Raw genomic sequence first — 18,525 nt, 5'->3', positions numbered from 1 at the left:
AGAAATTTGGATTCTAAGTTGAAAATGTTTTCCCTTCGCTACGATTCAAACTCGGCGCCCACTTATGGTGTCACGGCGTCTTCTTATGACGTCATACGACGGAGTGACGTAAAACGTGACGTAAACACAGACTCCGTGATTTCTGGCGGCTAGCGGTGCGGCCTACCAGCGTCCGAAACGAAAGCTACCACCGCCGTACATTGAAGGCATCTTTCGGGGTTCGCTACCGTCGCTTCGTTTACGTTTGCACCGACGTCTTCCCAGCGTTACGATGAATCCCGAATCCGACAACGAAGTTCTCGCAAAAACTCTGGCCTGCGTTTCACCGACCTCAGCCGCACAGAGCGTGCAATGCTTTTGAGGGAGCACGGTTAGGTGAGGCGCGGGCGGGTCGTTTCCCCCTTCCTGAGTGAGCAGCCGTTGCTAATTAAATATCTTAACCCCAGTGTGGGGAGTCACGAGGGCCGAGGGCAAGGTCGGCGCGTCGCGCGCTTCGGAGGCTTTCCAAAGCTTTCGGGCCAATGGATTGTGATCCCTTGAAAGGCGCTGTTGCACGGTGCAGCAGGCGGCGTCGAGGTCTCCCATGGTTGCAAGGGTCAGTTTTTTTTTTTGAACAAATGAACGGATGGGTGCTCAAGGGCACTCGCATTTAAAGTTGGCGGCTTGAAAGTAAAGCCGACGCACGACGCTTCAACGGGTTCCGCGCCTTTCCGGAGGTATGGGGTCCACTGGATCGGGCTCTCGCGCTCACTTTCATGTACCTTCAGACGTGTACTGTAAATGAATTAATTAGCCCGGAGCTCGAATACAACAACTCCGTTAACTGCCGAAGCTACTCAAGGGAGCCGCAAACACGAGTTAGAGGAGAGCAGAGTCACGGTCTCTGGGGGTTTCAAAATCTCCTTTTCTTAACTGCAATGTATCTTGTCTCCCGTCCCTAATAAACGATGTCCGTTAAGTAGTTCGAAATTGAATGGCCCAGCCGGGATCGTTTCGCCCGGCGAGCGTACGAAGACACAAGTGCTCTTTATACTGCTAACTGCCTTGTACGATCACTGACCACCGTGCCATCATAGCTTTTCATCAATCATAGCGGTCATCTGACCAGCCTTAGCAGGCTTCTTCAAATGTTAACTAGCACTTGAAGCGGCACTTGGAGTTCCTCCGCGGCTCGGCGCTTGTAAATCGAGGCGCGTCAAAAACAAAACCACGGGGCACACAAAGCTCATAGACGCGAAGCGCTATAACCAACCGAAACTCTCCAGGCCTCCTGTGGCGCCGCCAAACATCGGCTTTGTTTGCTTCCAACATTCAGGTTGTCTTTTGCTTGTCTCCCTTGTGTGATAAAAGTGCACTATCGGTTTCAACACAAAAGTTACTTCAATATTGAACCGCGCAACCTTCTTGTGTCAACCTCAGAGATTCGTGGTACTATAGAGGAAGGAAAATTCCTTCAAGGTGGCGTCTCTTGTCCTATGACGTCATCACGCTTGTACTTGCGAGATTTGCCTGTGGCGACGATACCTGTATTTTGGCTCTTGCTATTTTTTACCTTACGATCGCTTTGTTTTCAGTAAGAGTTGCGTTTTTGTGATCAGGAGCTGGTATTCTGTTGATACAAGCCAACTTCAATTTCTCCTCAGTGCACCTTTAAGATATGCTCTCTAAGGTGTCATTAAAGGTTGCCATTTCCGCCCGCAAGACCACCCTTCCTAGATCGCCAAATTCATTGCGTATAATGGCACAAAATTAGGGTAATGTTGTTTTCATTCATTCGGCCAATCATTCATTCATTCATTCAATGAGGTTTTCCTTCATTCAGGCATTCGGCGGCAGCAGCGACGGACCGTATTCTTGCTGCGCCCTGGCAAGTGCATCTTTTTTGCGGTGCAGGATGGTGCACTGTCTCTCCCTTTGCTTAGATTCGACCCTGTTGATTTGCCGCTTTCGCTACAATATATGCTGTCACTCCTTTCGCTTGCAATTGTTTCTGCTCAACGCGAGTAGTCATGTTAGATGCATCAATTTGTTTGTCATGTAAGCAGACGTTTTCTGACGGCAGTCCGTTCGCCACCTGCACTACATGTGACTTCAGCTACCACTTTGGTGCCTGCTCTGGGGGCTACGAGAAGCCTGGAAAGAGTAAAGGCACCAAAGATCCCTGGAAGAGCCCGACCTGTTTAACGGCGAGATCGAGAGGCACTAAATCATCTGCAAAGCAAACTGGCGAGCAAAAATGTGAACACATGGTCGAGCTGATTGCTACCAGTAAAAATTTAATTCTACTCTTGGAAATGAAAGCTCAAGTGGATTGCTTACCTAGCTTATGGGAGGCCATCATGAATACCCTTGAGCCTTTGTCCAAATGGTGTCTGCTAAATACGATGACATCCTTGCTAACCAAAGTAGACAAGATACAGAAATTAAAAACATGAAGAGGCGCCTGGACCATTTGGAATCATGTGACCAGAACTCAGAGGTAGCAGCACTGAAACAGCAGTTGAATGACCTTGAACAATACGAAAGGAGGCAAAACTTGCGAGAAACACGATGTTGAACAGAAAGGTGAGGAAAATCTTATTACTGCGGTCAATCAGCTAGCTGCGATCATGGTTTTAGCCCTCTTTGTGACACTGACGTGGAAAGCATTCATCAACTTTCCTACGAGGGCTGATAAGCATCCGCCCATTCTCATTCGCTTCACTAAGCGGAAAACCAAAGAGCAACGCATGCTAAAGGCAAAAAAATCAGAGAAAATCACAGCGACGTTTGCTTCTATGATAACTTGACAGCTGTCAATAAGCGACTGCTTTGGCTCAAGCGCACAAAAGCAAAGATTCTTGGCTACCAGTTTACCTGGCCGAAAAACGGAAGAGTGTTCAGGCGAAAGAAGCCTGATGATCGCGCTATCGTCCTAACGGATGAAAGGGACTTTGATACAATTCAGCAGGTTGTTTGCAAGCTAATCCTTTGCCCTAGCATTACAATGCACATTGACAAGGGATCCTTTAACATGCAACTGATAGAATTTCTGCAGCCTAATGTGAGTTTCTTGTCAGTTTTACACTTAAATGCCCGAAGCCTCCGCAACAAGCTTGATGAACTATCCCTTTATCTGGATGAACTTTTCATTCAGTTCAACGCTCGGGCCTTTACTGAGACGTTTACGCGTGAATCGGAGGTGCCACATATTGAAAATTACAGCAGTTTATCTCTGTTTCGAAGCGGGAAACGTGGAGGTGGCGTGTCATTGTTAATGAAGAGTACCATTACACACCGCAAAGTTCCAGAATAGTCTCTCATTAAAATTGATTTCGAGGTGCTAACTGTAAGCTGCCGTGGTGTACTTGTCATTGTTGCTTATCGTCCAACATCTGGCAATTTTTACCAGTTCACTGCTTTCGTCGATGAAATCTTTGATTACGTCTCGCTGAACAACCTGAATGCCGTGCTCATACGTGACATAAAAATTAATTTATTTTCGAACCACACAACCATGATTGACTTTTTAGCAGGACTACATGGCCATAATTTCGAGAATCTAATTGAATCCCCTACAAGCCTAACAGATAGTTCTGGCAGTTTGATGGGCGCTTGTTTCACGAATGACAAAAGTAGACACAATTTTTCTGGCGTTTTAACACTTGGGTTAAGTGACCACATGCCCTGTTTGTACTTTACTCCGCCAAAACAATAAGCGGCCTTACTTTGAATATCGACAGATCACGTACAAGAGAACTGATGATGAAAGTCTAGCCTACTTTCGCTATCTTGCAATCAATACAAATTGTGATGAAATAATGAAAGAGGCAGCCACGAATAAATCATTTGATGTATTTATGGAAGTTATAAACAAGCTCTGTATGCAAGCGTGTTCCGAATGTTCTTTCCGGAAAAGCAAAAGATGTAGAAAACCATGTATTAGTAGTACCTTGAATAAGAAAATAAAAAAAGTTGGATTTTTGCGGTATTTGTAAATACAAAAGATTCTGAGCTATTCCGTGAATTTAAGAAAATTAGCAATAAACTTGGTGCTGTTATCAAAAGGCGCCTGAGCAGTACTACATAAACATGTTTGCTGAGTATAACAGCTGAAAAGATGCGTGGCATTTATTAAATAATATATTTGGGCGTAAGAGAAACAACGTCATACGTCAACTTCACATTGAGAATAAAGCATATAGTGGCATAGATTTAGCAAATAAATTTAATAACTACTTTGTCGCTTCTTGTAGACCTTCCCATATAGGATAAAATCACAGGGCCCGACAACCTACATAGGCAGCACATCCGCTGACTCCACTTTTATCTCATTGTAGCGAGAGCGAGCTAAATAACATCATTACCTCTCTTCGTGATGTAAGTGCCCCTGGCGTAGGCAATGTATCAACAAGACGAATTAAATAGACAGTTGACGTTATTGCTAAACCGTTAGCTCATACATGTAACTGCATGCTTACTACAGGCTGCTTCCCCGCAAAATGAAAATTGCCCGAGTTGCCACTGTGCATAAAGGAGGTGATGTAAATGAACTGACCAACTTCAGACCGATTTCCATCTTGACAGTATTCTCCAAAGTGGCTGGAAACATAATGAGGAGACGTTTGTATGATTACCTTAGTAGAAATGAAATAGTAATTGTAGTTGTAAAACAACAATACAGTTTCCAGAAAAACCGAACTGTGTCTGCACTATTCGAAATAAAAGAGCTAATTATTGAGAACTATGGAAATAAGCTTATAACCCTAGGCATATTTTTAGATCTGCGTAGAGCCTCTGACTCTGTCAATCAGAATATATTACTTAGGAAACTAAATTGCTACGGGATAAGAGGAACTGCACTAGAACTTTTCAAAAGCTACCTAAGCGACGGGTGTCAGTTCACTAAAGTCAACAATGCAAGTTCGCGCATAAGTCTTGTCACCACTGGTGTCTCCCAAGGGTCTATTCTGGGACGAGTTCTGTTCCTGCTTTAGATAAATGACGTAGTCAACTTACCTCGTACCAAGAACATCATAATTTATGCTGACCACACTTATGTATTCTTTGCTGGGCCGAACTTGCTGGTCATACAAGAAACGGCGAACGCTTGGTTACAAGAACTGTCTTTCTGGCTAAAATCAAGTGAACTAACATTAAAAGTGGCTAAAACAAAGTACATACTATTTAGAGCAAAAAACATTAAATTACATACCAACTTCTTCGTCACATTTGAAGGTAGTCGTCTTACTCAAGAAACATAATAAATTTCTTAGGCGTCATGCCTGAAGAGCACCTTCTTTGGACAACTTAGATGGAATACATTCACCCAAAGAGAGTCCGATCTGTAGGCGTACTAAACAAATTTAAAAACCAGTTACCATAGAAAGTAAAATTGCAAATTTATTATTCCCTTTTTCATTCGTAGACGTACTATGGTTTACTTGCATGGGGTACAATGACCACCACAAACGTGAAAAAATTTTCACCTTGCAGAGGCGAGCCGTTCATGCCATAGCAAACCTACCCTTCTCTAAGTGCACATCCGTCATCCGACCTTTTTTTCAGGTATAGCTTGTTAGCCATAGGGCAAAGTTATAAGAATAAACTGCCAATATGTATTAAAAATCTCGTTACAGTAAATAAAACGATTTTGAGCAACATTATCTCATATCAAGCTCAGCTTATAATTTCTGGTGACACAATTACCATGTATATAAGCCCCGCACAAATTATGGTTTTCAGAAGCTAAACTATCAGATACCAATTTTATTGAATACTTAACGCAGGATTCTAGATTTAGCCCTTAAAAACCACACACGAAACACTTTTAAAAACGAAGTTCATGCAATGCTGGCTTCCTAGGTGAACTACACAAATTCCACCCTTGCGTTTTCTAGTACATTTTCAATACTTTCTTTCCGTCCTGCAAGTGTATTTCACTTTTATGTTGCCTCCTAGGCTTTGTTTTGATTCTGGATGGCTTGAGCGCAAAATTTATAAAACTGTTGCGGTTCGCCGCTGATTGTCATTGCCCAGGACTACAGGCACTTGTCAGGTGTTTGCAACACCTTTAGCCTGTGCGTCCTCGGTTTTTGTATTTCATGAACCGAAATAAACAAGTTTATTATTATTATTATATTATTATTATTATTATTATTATTATTATTATTATTATTATTATTATTATTATTCTTATTATTATTATTATTATTATTATTATTATTATTATTATTATTATTATTATTATTATTATTATTATTATTATTATTATTATTATTATTATTATTATTATTATTATTATTATTATTATTATTATTATTATTATTCGTGCCGTCTGGCTGTCGCTCAACAGAAAAATTACTGCCTCGCCCCTCTGCTCGTCATAGTAGTCTCTGCTGGCTGCTTGCTGCAAGCCACATGCACACACTGGCAGTTGTGACGGCGGCTGTTGCGGGAATTCGGTAACTGCCACCACTTTTCGTCCGGTGAACGCGCCCATCGTTTCATTTCTTCGAGAGTTCCCCAGCACGCCGGCTGGCTATCCCCAGTTAACATTGGTGCTCGTCGTCCTGTGCCTGCTGGCTGCCGCTCAACGGAAAGGTGCCAACCTCGCCCCCCCCCCCCCCCCCTACTCGTCATAGCATTCTCTACTGGTCGCTTGCTGCGAGGCGTGAACACATACTGGCGGCGTCAACGACGGTTGCGGCGGATATTCGAACCTCCTGCTATTCTTCCGGTGAGCGACGCTGGTTGAGTTTGTAGTAGCAAGACTTCCTTTGATGAACACTTTCCCGGACTGTTCTTAGTTTTCTTGCCATGTGCCTGCGTTAGTTGCAAATTTTTTGTTCTTTTTTTAGAGCTTCTAGTGTTTTGCTCTCCTCAATGGCTAATCATGATAAATGCATTGCTTGTCAAAAGCCTCTTCCTGCTGATGGAAAATTCATGTCTTGAGCGGACTGCCAATTTTCATATCATCTCGTACAGTACTGCTCAGATATAGCCGCTAATACGTTTACTACACTGGGTCAATCCAAGAAACAAGTTTGGGTTTGCAAAACATGCCGAACTAACAAAAGGAGACTCAATAATGGTTCTGAGTCTACTGATGAAAACTGTGTCAGAGTCCTCTTTGTTGGATGAGCTTAGAGAAATCAGGAAAAGTCTGAAAACGCTGCCGGCTCTTCATAAGAAAGTTGATTCTCTCCTACTGATTCAGGAAGAATTAACGGCGGTCTCTAAATCAGTTCGGGAGCTCGAAGGATCTGTGTCGTTTCTAGCCGAGAATTACGGTCTCATTTTGAAACAGCAGCAAGACAGTGAATTACTTCAACTGTCTTAAGGTGCTGAACTGGAAGCTTTGAAAGGAACTGTGTCGACTCAGGCAGCTTTGATACAAAAACTAGACCAATATCAAAATGAAATCGAACAATACAGCAGAAGGATGAATCTTGAGATTCATGGTTTGCTGAGAACAACAGTGAAAACTTAGCAGAAACACTCATGCAAGTGGCACCTGAACTAGAACTGCCTTCAAAGCCAAAATTGACAATACACCAGTGGTCCTTGGAGCAGACTGGAAGCAAAAATGATTTGACGCTCGTTGTAAGCTCAGACAGCTGCGTGAAGATGAATCCTTTCCAAAGATTTTTTTAAATGATAACTTGACTAAAGCTAACCGGGACCTCTTATGGAAAGCCAGGACCAAGGTAAAGGCGGAGGGTTATCAGTTTTGTTTAGTGAAGGGAGGAAAATATACGTGAAAAAGAACGGAACAGCGTCTCTTGTTCGAATCGGTAAACAAGCCGACCTGGAAAACATTGTTTAACCACTATGCCGTTTTCGTTCTGCGAACTACCAGATTTTACTTCATTTAAAACAGAATTTGTGTACAACTTGGATCACTATTTCACGATTGTGAGCGTAAACATTAGAAGTTTTCGCAAATATTGGGAAGAGTTTAAGTTTGTAGCTGAATCTGCAACTGGCTATGTTGACGCGTTTTTAGTAACTGAAATCAATGTTTCTCAGGCGTGCATTGATACATTTACTTCGCAGGGTTTTTCTGCCCATTCTATTAAACAAAACGGACGTCGTGGCGGCGGTATTGCTGTTTTTGTGAATGCCAACTGTGCTGTTTCTCCCGTAGATGCATCTTTTGAGCATGCTGAGTCCCTAATGCTCAAAATCTGTAGAGTCATTTTCTGTGCATCTGTTCTCTCTTTATCGACCGCCCTCCTTTAGTCTTTGATTTCTTATTGAGCTTGAAGAAACTTTGCTGCGTTGGAGTGCCGTGGATCAATTCTCTTTGACTGGTGACGTTAATATTAACATCTTATGCCCTACGGAAGTATCCGTTTGTGATTACCTATTGAGGTTGTCTGCTTTTGGTCTAGAATGCACAATTGGAGCTCCTACTCAAGTGGAACTAGTTAATAACCAACTAGTGCAGTCGTGGCAAGATCACATAGCGGTCAGAGCTCCTGATTGCTCATTTCGGTCGTGTATGATTTCACAAAGGTTGGCCAACCCCTATTTCGTAGCATGCCGTCTTGCTTTACGAAACGCGTCTGGAACCCTTAATACGGTAACTGCTTCTGTTCAACGCAAATCCCTTATCTCGATTGTCAAACAGTCCAAGCTTGATAATCTTATCGCTTCATTTGATTGGGCATCGTTAACTAAGGAAATTTCAACGGGCAAGGTCTAAGAAAAGTTTTGTATGCAGCTGAAAAACTTTGAATTACAGTGCACTCGGTTGGTAACTAAAACAGTCAGAAAGAGTCACTGCTGGATGAGGACGGACATTCTTAATGCAATTTCGTGTCGAGATAGTTTGTGGAAACTGTACAAAAGAAGTCCAAAAAACCTAGCTCTGTGTTTAGAATACAAGTCAGCAAGAAACAGGGTTGTCGCCCTTTTACACGGCGCCAAGCGCCGTTACTTCTTTTGTAAATTTCAGCAATTTTCAAATAATGTGAACAAAACTTGGTCTTAGGCAAATTATCTAAGAGATATTGACACCGCCAATTCATCGTCGTCGTTCTCCTAGAACCACGAGAGCGCGGAATGCGCGCGCGAGCTGGCCTTAAAAAAAGAAGCCGAAGTGTCTGGCTGCGAATGCTCCGCTTTTGGGGACTGCTACTGACGACCGCTGCAGTCACCTACTCCAACCGAGCTGTACCACCCGTGACATCTGGTGGAGGGCGCTGGGTAACGCATTCCATGCCTCGGACTCCCCCAGCAAGCAGGGATTCAAGTGCTCCAGGGTCATCTGCCATCGAGGTGACGCCTGTACACCACGGCAGCCGCCGGCTCCAAGGCCTTCAACCCGAGTTTGGGCTTCTAGAGTCTCGCTCAACCCAAGCGGTTCGTTCAGCGCCATCGTCGACGACCGTCCAGCCCGAAATAGGCATGCAGACGACGATTAGTTCACCTTCTGTTGTGCTGCAGCAGCCTCGGGAGCCACCGATCTTCCAAGGTTCTCCAGGCGAAGACCCGGAAGACTGGCTGGAGAAATTTGAACGCGTGGCCCGGTATTACAGATGGGCGGAAGACTCCAAGCTTTAACACGTGTTCTTTTCGCTGGAGGGCCAGCTCGTACGTGGTTCGAGAACCGGGAGTCGTCCATAACGACGTGGAACGTATTTAAAGACCAGTTCCTGAAGGATTTCACCACGGTGATTCGAAGAGAACGGGCCGATCTGCTCCTTCAGTCCCGAACCCAGCTACCAAATGAAAACATACTGGTATACTTCGAAGAGATGGCAAAGTTATTTCGTCGAGCTGACCCGGACATGACAGAGCAGAAGAAACTCCGGTACCTTATGCGAGGTGTCAAGGAGCAAATCTTTGCCGGACTGGTTCGCAATCCACCGAGCACGGTCGCAGAGTTTCTGTCGGAGGCAACCACCATGGAAAAGACACTCGATATGCGGTTGCGGCAATACGAGCGTCAACCTTTGGCCATGATTGCGGCAACCACGGACATCAGTAACACCCACATGCTTCGCGAAACCGTACGAGCTATCGTTCGCGAGGAGCTCCAGAAGCTGTTCCCGGCTACGCCGCCTGCGCCAACGGTTACTGCTCTATCCGAGGTTATTCGGGAAGAGGTGCAACAGGCGCTTACAACACCAGCTCCCTTTCAGCCGTCCACAGCCCCACCACAAATGACATACGCCGCTGTTGCTCGTCGCGCACAACCGCCGCCGACTCGTCTTCAGGAAACCCCGGCCTCTTTTCGGCCGCCACCACCTGCTCGTCCTGCTCCATCGTATCCCCGTAAAAGTGACATCTGGCGCACTCCCAACTACCGTCCTCTCTGCTATCACTGCGGTGAGCCGGGCCACCTGTACCGCAACTGCAGGTATCGTCAGATGGGCCTGCCGGGGTTCCCTGCAGATGCACCACGTCCGCAGCCTGGGCAGCGACCCAGAGAAATCAACGATTATCTGGCCGAATCTGCCGGTGGGACCCGCAGGTCGCCATCCCCACGTCGTCGGTCTTACGGTGACTTTCCTCGGGGAAGGTCGCCAAGCCCCCGCCAGGAAAACTAAAAGCAGCAACCTTTGAGGGGGAGGTTGCTCACCGACGAAATGTAACAGACCCTCCTACGCCGCAACTAGGTGGCCACCCGATGCCACGACCGAATGCCGTCCAACACCGTGAAACGCCGACTCAACGGGAATGCCACCTGACGTATCGAAATGAACCCGCGCCGCACCGCAGCCGTGACCGAACACCGCGCCGTACCGCTCACACGCCGTCTACGACAGCAAACCTGAGCATTTCCCTCGACGGAACAGACGTCACTGCACTCGTCGACACAGGGGCGGATTACTCTATCCTCAGTGGAAATTTCGCCGCCACTTTGAAAAAGGTCACCACTCCGTGGATGGGCCCACAGATTCGTACAGCCGGGGGTCACTTAGTTACACCGACCGGGACTTGCACATCAAGAGTAGAAGTTCAAGGCGCAACCTACCTGGCAACGTTCGTTATACTCGAACATTGTTCACGTGACGTCATTCTCGGGATGGATTTCTTGACCGAGAATGGAGCGGTCATCGACCTCCAGTCAAAGGCCGTGTGTTTCTCCACAGAGAACGCAATACACAGAGATCCAGACCATCCGACCGCACTTTGCATCCTGGATGACCACGTCACCATCCCACCTCGTTCGAGTATTATGGTTTCTGTCGGCGCCAAGACTGTGCGGAATTTCGAAGGCGTCGCGGAAGGCAACCAGATCTTGCTTTTTGCCAGGAGCCTTGCTGTCGCCAGAGGAGTCGTTAATCTCGTCGACGGAGAAACAGAAGTACTGATAACCAATTTCGGTGGTGCACACCAACATCTGAACGTGGGAACCGTTGTGGCTCACGTTGATGCCATCGCCCATGTCAGCAGCACACCCAGTATTTCCACAATGTCGTTGTCGCAAGAGCAGAGCCCAGTCACTGGTTTGACGTTCGACGTCAATCCAGCACTCTCCCCGACGCAGCAACAACAAGTTAAAGATCTTCTGCGCTACGGCGACATCTTCTCGGTATCATCGCGTGTTGGACGAACTCACCTAGCGAAGCATCGCATTATTACGGACGATAACGTGCACCCTCTCCGACAGTCCCCCTACCGAGTGTCTCCCGCTGAACGCGACGCTATTGGCCGCCAAGTCAAGGAAATGCTCCGCGACGACGTAATTCGTCCTTCCCGGAGTCCCTGGGCAGCGCCAGTCGTCCTTGTGAAGAAGAAAGACGGAACATTGCGGTTCTGTGTAGACTACCGTCGCTTAAACAAAATCACCAAAAAGGATGTCTATCCTCTCCCCCGGATCGACGACACTCTGGATCGCCTTTGTAGCGCTAAATACTTTTCTTCGATGGACCTCAAGTCAGGTTACTGGCAAATTGAGGTCGATGAGCGGGACCGTGAAAAAACAGCTTTTATTACTCCAGATGGCCTGTATGAATTTACGGCCATGCCCTTTGGACTGTGCTCTGCACCTGCAACTTTCCAACGCCTCATGGATACCGTCCTTGCCGATTTAAAATGGCAGACGTGTCTCGTCTATCTTGACGATGTTGTCGTCTTCGCCCCGACTTTCCAGGAGCATCTTCACCGCCTCGAATTGGTCCTACAAGCAATAAGGTCTTCTGGACTCACGCTCAAAAATGAGAAATGCCACTTTGCGTATACAGAGCTGAAGTTCTTAGGGCACGTTGTGAATCAAGCCGGTGTTCAGCCTGATCCTGAAAAAACAACAGCTATTGCACATTTTCCGCCGCCGCAAGACCTGAAAGCTGTCCGCCGTTTTCTTGGATTGTGCGCGTATTACCGTCGCTTCGTGAAAGATTTTGCTCGCATTGCCGAGCCGCTGATGCGCCTAACAAGGTCGGACACACCTTTCACATGGGAAGCAGCGCAAGAAAATGCATTCCGCAGCCTTCAAAGTTTCCTGCAGGCGCCTCCCGTTCTGGCTCACTTCGACGTAAACGCCGACACGGAGCTCCATACTGATGCCAGCAACATCGGCTTAGGTGCTGTCCTGGTCCAGATCCAAGCAGGTCAAGAACGGGTCATCGCTTACGCAAGTCGATGTTTGTCACCAGCCGAATCAAACTATTCCGCTACCGAGAAAGAATGCCTTGCCATTGTATGGGCCACTTCGAAATTCCGACCGTACCTTTACGGCAAAAATTTTAAGGTGGTGACCGATCATCATGCCTTATGCTGGCTCGCAAGCCTTAAAGACCCGTCCGCTCGCCTCGTCCGATGGAGTCTGCGGCTCCAGGAATACGACATGACTGTCGTGTACAAATCCGGGCGCAAGCACTCTGACGCCGATTGTCTGTCCCGCGCCCCAGTAGATCCTTCTACCGACGCCTGTAATGATGACGACATCTTACTGACTGCTCTCAGCGCCTCCTGCCTCGCTGACCAACAATGCGCCGACCTCGAACTTCGAGACGTAATGGAATTTCTCAACGGCAGCAACACGACCGCCCCACGCGCTTTCAGGCGCGTGTTGCCATCTTTATGCATCCGCAATGGTCTTCTGGTCAAGAAAAAGTTCGCTCCAAACAATACGCAATACCTAATCGTCGTACCGCCTAGCCTGCGCAATGAAATCCTCCAAGCCTCCCATGACGAACCCACTTCTGGACATTTGGGCATAGCCCGTACGCTAGCCCGAATCCAAGAGAATTACTACTGGCCTCGTCTCCGTGCTGATGTCACTCACTACGTCAGAACGTGCCGAGCCTGTCAGCGTCGCAAGGTACCGTCAACCAAACAAGCTGGGTTCTTGATGCCCATTAGACCACCCACAAGGCCCTTCCAACGAATAGGAATGGACATGCTGGGTCCGTTCCCACGTTCGAACTCTGGCAACAAATGGATAATTGTCGCGACGGACTACCTTACCCGCTATGCAGAAACGTCAGCTCTACCCAGCGGCACCGCTTTAGAAGTCGCTAAGTTCTTCGTGCATCAGATCGTACTCCGCCATGGGGCACCTGAAGTGCTGATTACTGACAGAGGCCCTGTGTTCATGGCTGAGCTGCTGCAGGAGATCTTGGTTTACAGTCATACCGACCACCGCCGAACAACGTCGTACCACCCTCAAACGAACGGGTTGACTGAAAGACTGAACCGAACCCTTTCTGACATGATTTCCATGTACGTCGATATTGAACACAAAACGTGGGACGAAGTGCTTCCTTATGTCACCTTCGCCTACAATACGGCCATGCAAGAAACAACGCAGATGTCTCCATTCCAACTCGTCTACGGCCGTGCAGTGACGACGATGCTCGACGCAATGTTACCACATCTGGACGACTCTAGCCTTCACACTGATACTTACACGTTCCTGGAACGCGCCGAAGCTGCTCGCCAACTGGCCAAAGTTCGAATTCAGGACCAACAACTTCGAGATGCAGATCGCTACAATCGGCGCCGTCACGACGTCCATTATGCGCCTGGCGACCGTGTGTGGGTGTGGTTCCCCATTCGGCGACGAGGACTGAGCGAAAAACTCCTCCATCGCTACTTCGGACCATACCGCGTGGTCAGGTCATTGGGCGACCTCAACTACGAGGTCATTCCCGATGGATTTCAGAAGTCCCGACGGTCCCCGTGCCCTGAATTGGTTCACGTGGTCCGCCTGAAGCCTTATCACGATCGGTAGCCTCGCCCACTAACCCCGTTCAGTTCTTCCGACCTCTCCACTCACTCCCAGCATCGGGACGATGCTTCTTTTTGCCGGGGAGTAATTACACCGCCAATTCATCGTCGTCGTTCTCCTAGAACCACGAGAGCGCGGAATGCGCGCGCGAGCTGGCCTTAAAAAAAGAAGCCGAAGTGTCTGGCTGCGAATGCTCCGCTTTTGGGGACTGCTACTGACGACCGCTGCAGTCACCTACTCCAACCGAGCTGTACCACCCGTGACAATATGAATCCTAATAAATGTTCTGTTTTCGGTTCTTTTAGTCAGCCGCCACCAGCAGTAGCTGATGCGTTCAACAGACACTTTGTAAAAGCGTCGCAAAGTGCTGTTACTCCAACTACTAGCTCTAGTTCGTTAATGCAGTCCATGCCTGCGTCCACTATTTCTCCTAGGATCTTGAGATGTGATCTGGAAGGGATTCTTTTCAGTTTCCGCCCTAACAAGCCTACTGGATATGAAGGGATACTATTACACATCCTTCGCAGAAATTTTAATGTTCTGGCAGATATTTTCCTTTTTAGTTTTTTTGGATGGCGACGAAATTCATGAACGCTTGAAAACTACAGTTGTTTTTCCCCTACACAAATCAGGGCATAAAGATAAGATTGAAAACTACCGGCCAATTTCTGTCCTACCTGTAATTGCCCAAGTCTTGAAAAAAAATTTTTGGTACTGTCTTCTTTTCTTAACAAATTTTCGATCCTGAATGATCGCCAGTTTGGCTTTGTCTCTGGGCGCGGTGCTGTTGCCCTCCTTGAGGAATTTTCGAATGAACTGTTTTCAGCGTTTGATCAGAATCCTTTCACGTGTGCTTTCTCCTTAGATGTAGCGGAAGCATTTGATTCCCTTAACTATCAACTCTTGTTAGGCAAGCTGTATTTGTCAGGATTTCGTGAGCCATTTTACCACATTCTCGAAGACTACCTCAGCAGTCGTTATCAAGTGGTCGCAACCGGTGATATGGGCGTTTCCAGTTGTATATTGCCGCTGAACACGGGTGTACCTCAAGGGGTAAATTTTATCTCCATTATTGTTTAATATTTTTATGAATGACTTCCCTTTGGCTATTTTCAATTGTTCAGTGTTCCAATATGCTGATGGCACAGCGTTACTGGCAAAGCATATATCCTACCAATTGGCCTCTGATTTTTTGCAAAATGACATTTACAATGCAATACGCTGGTTGGCTGACAATGTAATTGCTGTCAACGCCAAAAAAAAAACACAGCTAGTCGTTTTTCGTTCTCCACTAAAGGCAACTGTTATTAACATTCCTTTATACTTACATATTTCAAACCGTGTTTCTTGAAAAAGTTCACCTATTGAATATGTAGAATCTGTTAAGTATCTAGGAGTGTCTTTCGACAGGAGCTTAGCCTGGAATTACCATTTATATAATGTTGGTTGTAAATTCAGGTCAGTGGCATGGCTGGTGCTTAATATCAAACGTTTTGTGCCTTTATTTGTAGAAAAAAAAACGATTGTACATGCTTTGGCGTACAGTGTGTTAAGATATGGTGGTATTACCATCTTTGCCTTTTGCTCGGATCGTTGAGTATGCAGGATCGACAGCATTTTAAAGAATATTCTTAAAAACGTTGCGTACAGCACACCCATTTTGTCAGCTGAAAATATCTTCCAGGAACTAGGGCTCCCAAACTTCAAATCTTTATTCATTAATACTGTTGTCCTTAAGCACTGTTGTACAGTGAATGGAGCGGCCAGGCGTTCCGCTTATGTTCCGGCTACTCTCAACAAACGGCCAGATGAAATCTGCATGGCTAGCTCTAGAGGCTAGCTGCGAGATATATTGAAGAATGAATGGAAAAGTTAGTTTTAGGATTAGTGCTATCTGCTTCGCGTTGTTTGATTTTGCGCCTGTATGCTCTTTTCTGTATTGTTTTGCATAGACTTACTAATTTTTAGTGTGCTCTGTTTCATGTCTATTGTTATTCTTTCTTTGTCTAATACGCATGAGTCATGCTTTTCAGTCACTGTATTTTTTTTAGGCACGGTCCTGCTTGCCATTGACCGGCCTGCCTCTCCTGTATTGCTACAGACGGTGACAAAATAAATTATTATTATTATTATTATTATTATTATTATTATTATTATTATTATTATTATTATTATTATTATTATTATTATTATTATTATTATTATTATTATTATTATTATTGTGGTGTATTTTGATCTTTGTATTCCTGATGTAGTTGTCTGTGTATTTTTGATTATTTCTTTTGTTTTCCCACTCATCTGCGTTAGTTTTTGTGTACTCACCCGCCCCTCTTATGTAATGCCCCACCAGGGGTCTTTACGGGGCAAATAAATTACGATGATGATGATGATGATGATGATGATGATGTAAAATGCGCATCTGTGCGACAATTCACAAAAGATTTACGTAACAACGGTCAGAGAAAGAATCATGACTTAATATGCAATCCAAAAAATGGAATGCTGCTGTTCTGACTAAAGAAATCGTCACAGACTGCAGTGCGCTCCTAGTAACTGCAAAGTAAAATAGTGAGGAAGGCCCGAAACTATACCACTCACATGAGCTGTCCAGCTGCGTAGACTCTGTACGGCATGGCCGCGAGGGTGTCCTGGTGGAACCATCGGCTGGGACACGCGTAGCTGTAGAAGTCCATGCAGGGGTCGACCGTCTCATCCAGCTTCCCTCCGAGGTACTCGCCCTGCCAGCGGCACACCGTCGAGCGGCAGCCCTCGACCTGGCGGATGTACTCGGGCTCACCGGAGTCCGCATCCAGCTGCCGGTCGCCTGCTGCCGACGGCGCGGGACGCGGGGCTCCCTTTTGCGCCGAGCTACGTCCAGCTCTGGAGCGGCGAAGTGCTTTGGCCTGGTTCCCCTGCCTGTTTATAGAGACGCAACAGTGAACGCCTATACCTCATAATTCGAGGATATTTCTAAATTGAATCAGAAGCTCAAATGTGGATGTTTTGTAAGGGAGGGGAAGCAGCAGTAATGTCGTCACTATCGATGGACACCCTAACCGTGCCATGAGAGAAGAGATGAAATAGAGAATGAAAGAAAGGAAAAGAGGCGCCATAGCGAAAGGCACCGAATTTTTCGCAACAACATTGCACAGAACACAGCCGCCTGCTGCAAATTTTGCCTGCATCAAAATGCGGCCGAACATGTTTGTAGTCGTCAGAGTTAGTTATAAATGAGCGGAGCTGCTAAGGTGCTAAGATTTGTTCGCAGTAGTTGATTCCTCGATGCCAGTGCTGCTTTCAAAAATGCAGACACCACGACACGTACGCCGATGGACGTTGTTGATCAACGCACGTTATTGTCTACATGTTAGTGTGGACGCAATGAGCTGATTCTTAAAACGAGTTCCTTAAGGGTCGTCTTTCGTGCAACGTAAGTTGACTGACATTAGCCACCTGCACAAAAAGCGCTGAACTTTTTTTGTCCTGCAACCAGACACCTAAGAAACTACAAAGCGTAAGCAGCATGTACAGCTAGCTGTCCCAGCGACACACGTATAGCCAGTCTTCATATCTCACATCATCGGCTGCCTCTTCCTGTCGCCTCTCAACTGTCCTTCCACTGAAGGGAGTGCCGCAGAACTGCCTGGAGCGACTGCGGACCTTCCGCTGCCTTGTGCACTTCCCGATCCCTGCGAGGGGGCGCTGGAGCCGCGGCTGCCGGAAGTGGCCATCATGGAAGAGACGACCAGGATGCCAGCGATCGCGGCCACCGTCCAGAGGTAAGAGCGGGATCCGACGGCGGCCGACACGTGTTCAGAGAAGGTGGCCGGCTTACGGGCCGCCTCCTCTGCAGGGCCACGCGCTTCCTCAGACACCGCGTGCGACATCCTGCAGTGGGCCCGAGAATTTATTGGGCAGAATAAGCACGCTGGACAGATTTCGCTCGGACGAAGTATTTTTTTATTTACATGAACAGTACAGTAGAGGTTGGTGCTGCATAACGGCTCCGGCTACCCCTTTTCTCTAATTCATAGCAACCACTTAGTCTGACGACGTGCGGTTTAACATAACATAACATAAAACAAACACAAAAAGTACACGAAATAGAAAAGAAAGTACAAGCGTCCGTAAAAGTAACAATAATGAGTGAAAAAAAACGTCTTCAATGTTAAGAGAACAGTACACAATAAAATATACACAAGAGATATGAACAAACAAGGACAGAAGAACAAGTAGTAAGCTGATTTATAGTGCACACAGCAAAAGTAAATAACAACACTATTATAGCACTCACTCACAAAAACAGAAAAAAATAATTTTGTAGCAAATAGCAAAATCAAATATAACAAAGATCTTGA

At 46.4% G+C, this 18,525-nt stretch overlaps 1 protein-coding gene across 1 annotated transcript in view; it reads right to left on the bottom strand.

Moving 5' to 3' along the window:
• Positions 1-18,525, bottom strand: part of LOC144106513 (uncharacterized) — a 90,330-nt gene that overhangs the window by 52,344 nt on the left and 19,461 nt on the right. Inside the window, exons 2-3 of the mRNA XM_077639356.1 lie at positions 17,744-18,055; positions 16,766-17,083 (exon numbers count right to left, since the gene is read on the bottom strand). Of these exons, the coding sequence (XP_077495482.1) occupies positions 16,766-17,083; positions 17,744-18,054 (629 nt within the window). The 5' untranslated portion in view covers position 18,055. The remainder of the gene's footprint in view (positions 1-16,765; positions 17,084-17,743; positions 18,056-18,525) is intronic.

Source organism: Amblyomma americanum, chromosome 10, assembly GCF_052857255.1.
Source record: "Amblyomma americanum isolate KBUSLIRL-KWMA chromosome 10, ASM5285725v1, whole genome shotgun sequence".
Lineage (NCBI taxonomy): Eukaryota > Metazoa > Arthropoda > Arachnida > Ixodida > Ixodidae > Amblyomma > Amblyomma americanum.
Note: the sequence above shows the minus strand (reverse complement) of the source record. Positions and strands in the feature narration are given on the sequence as shown.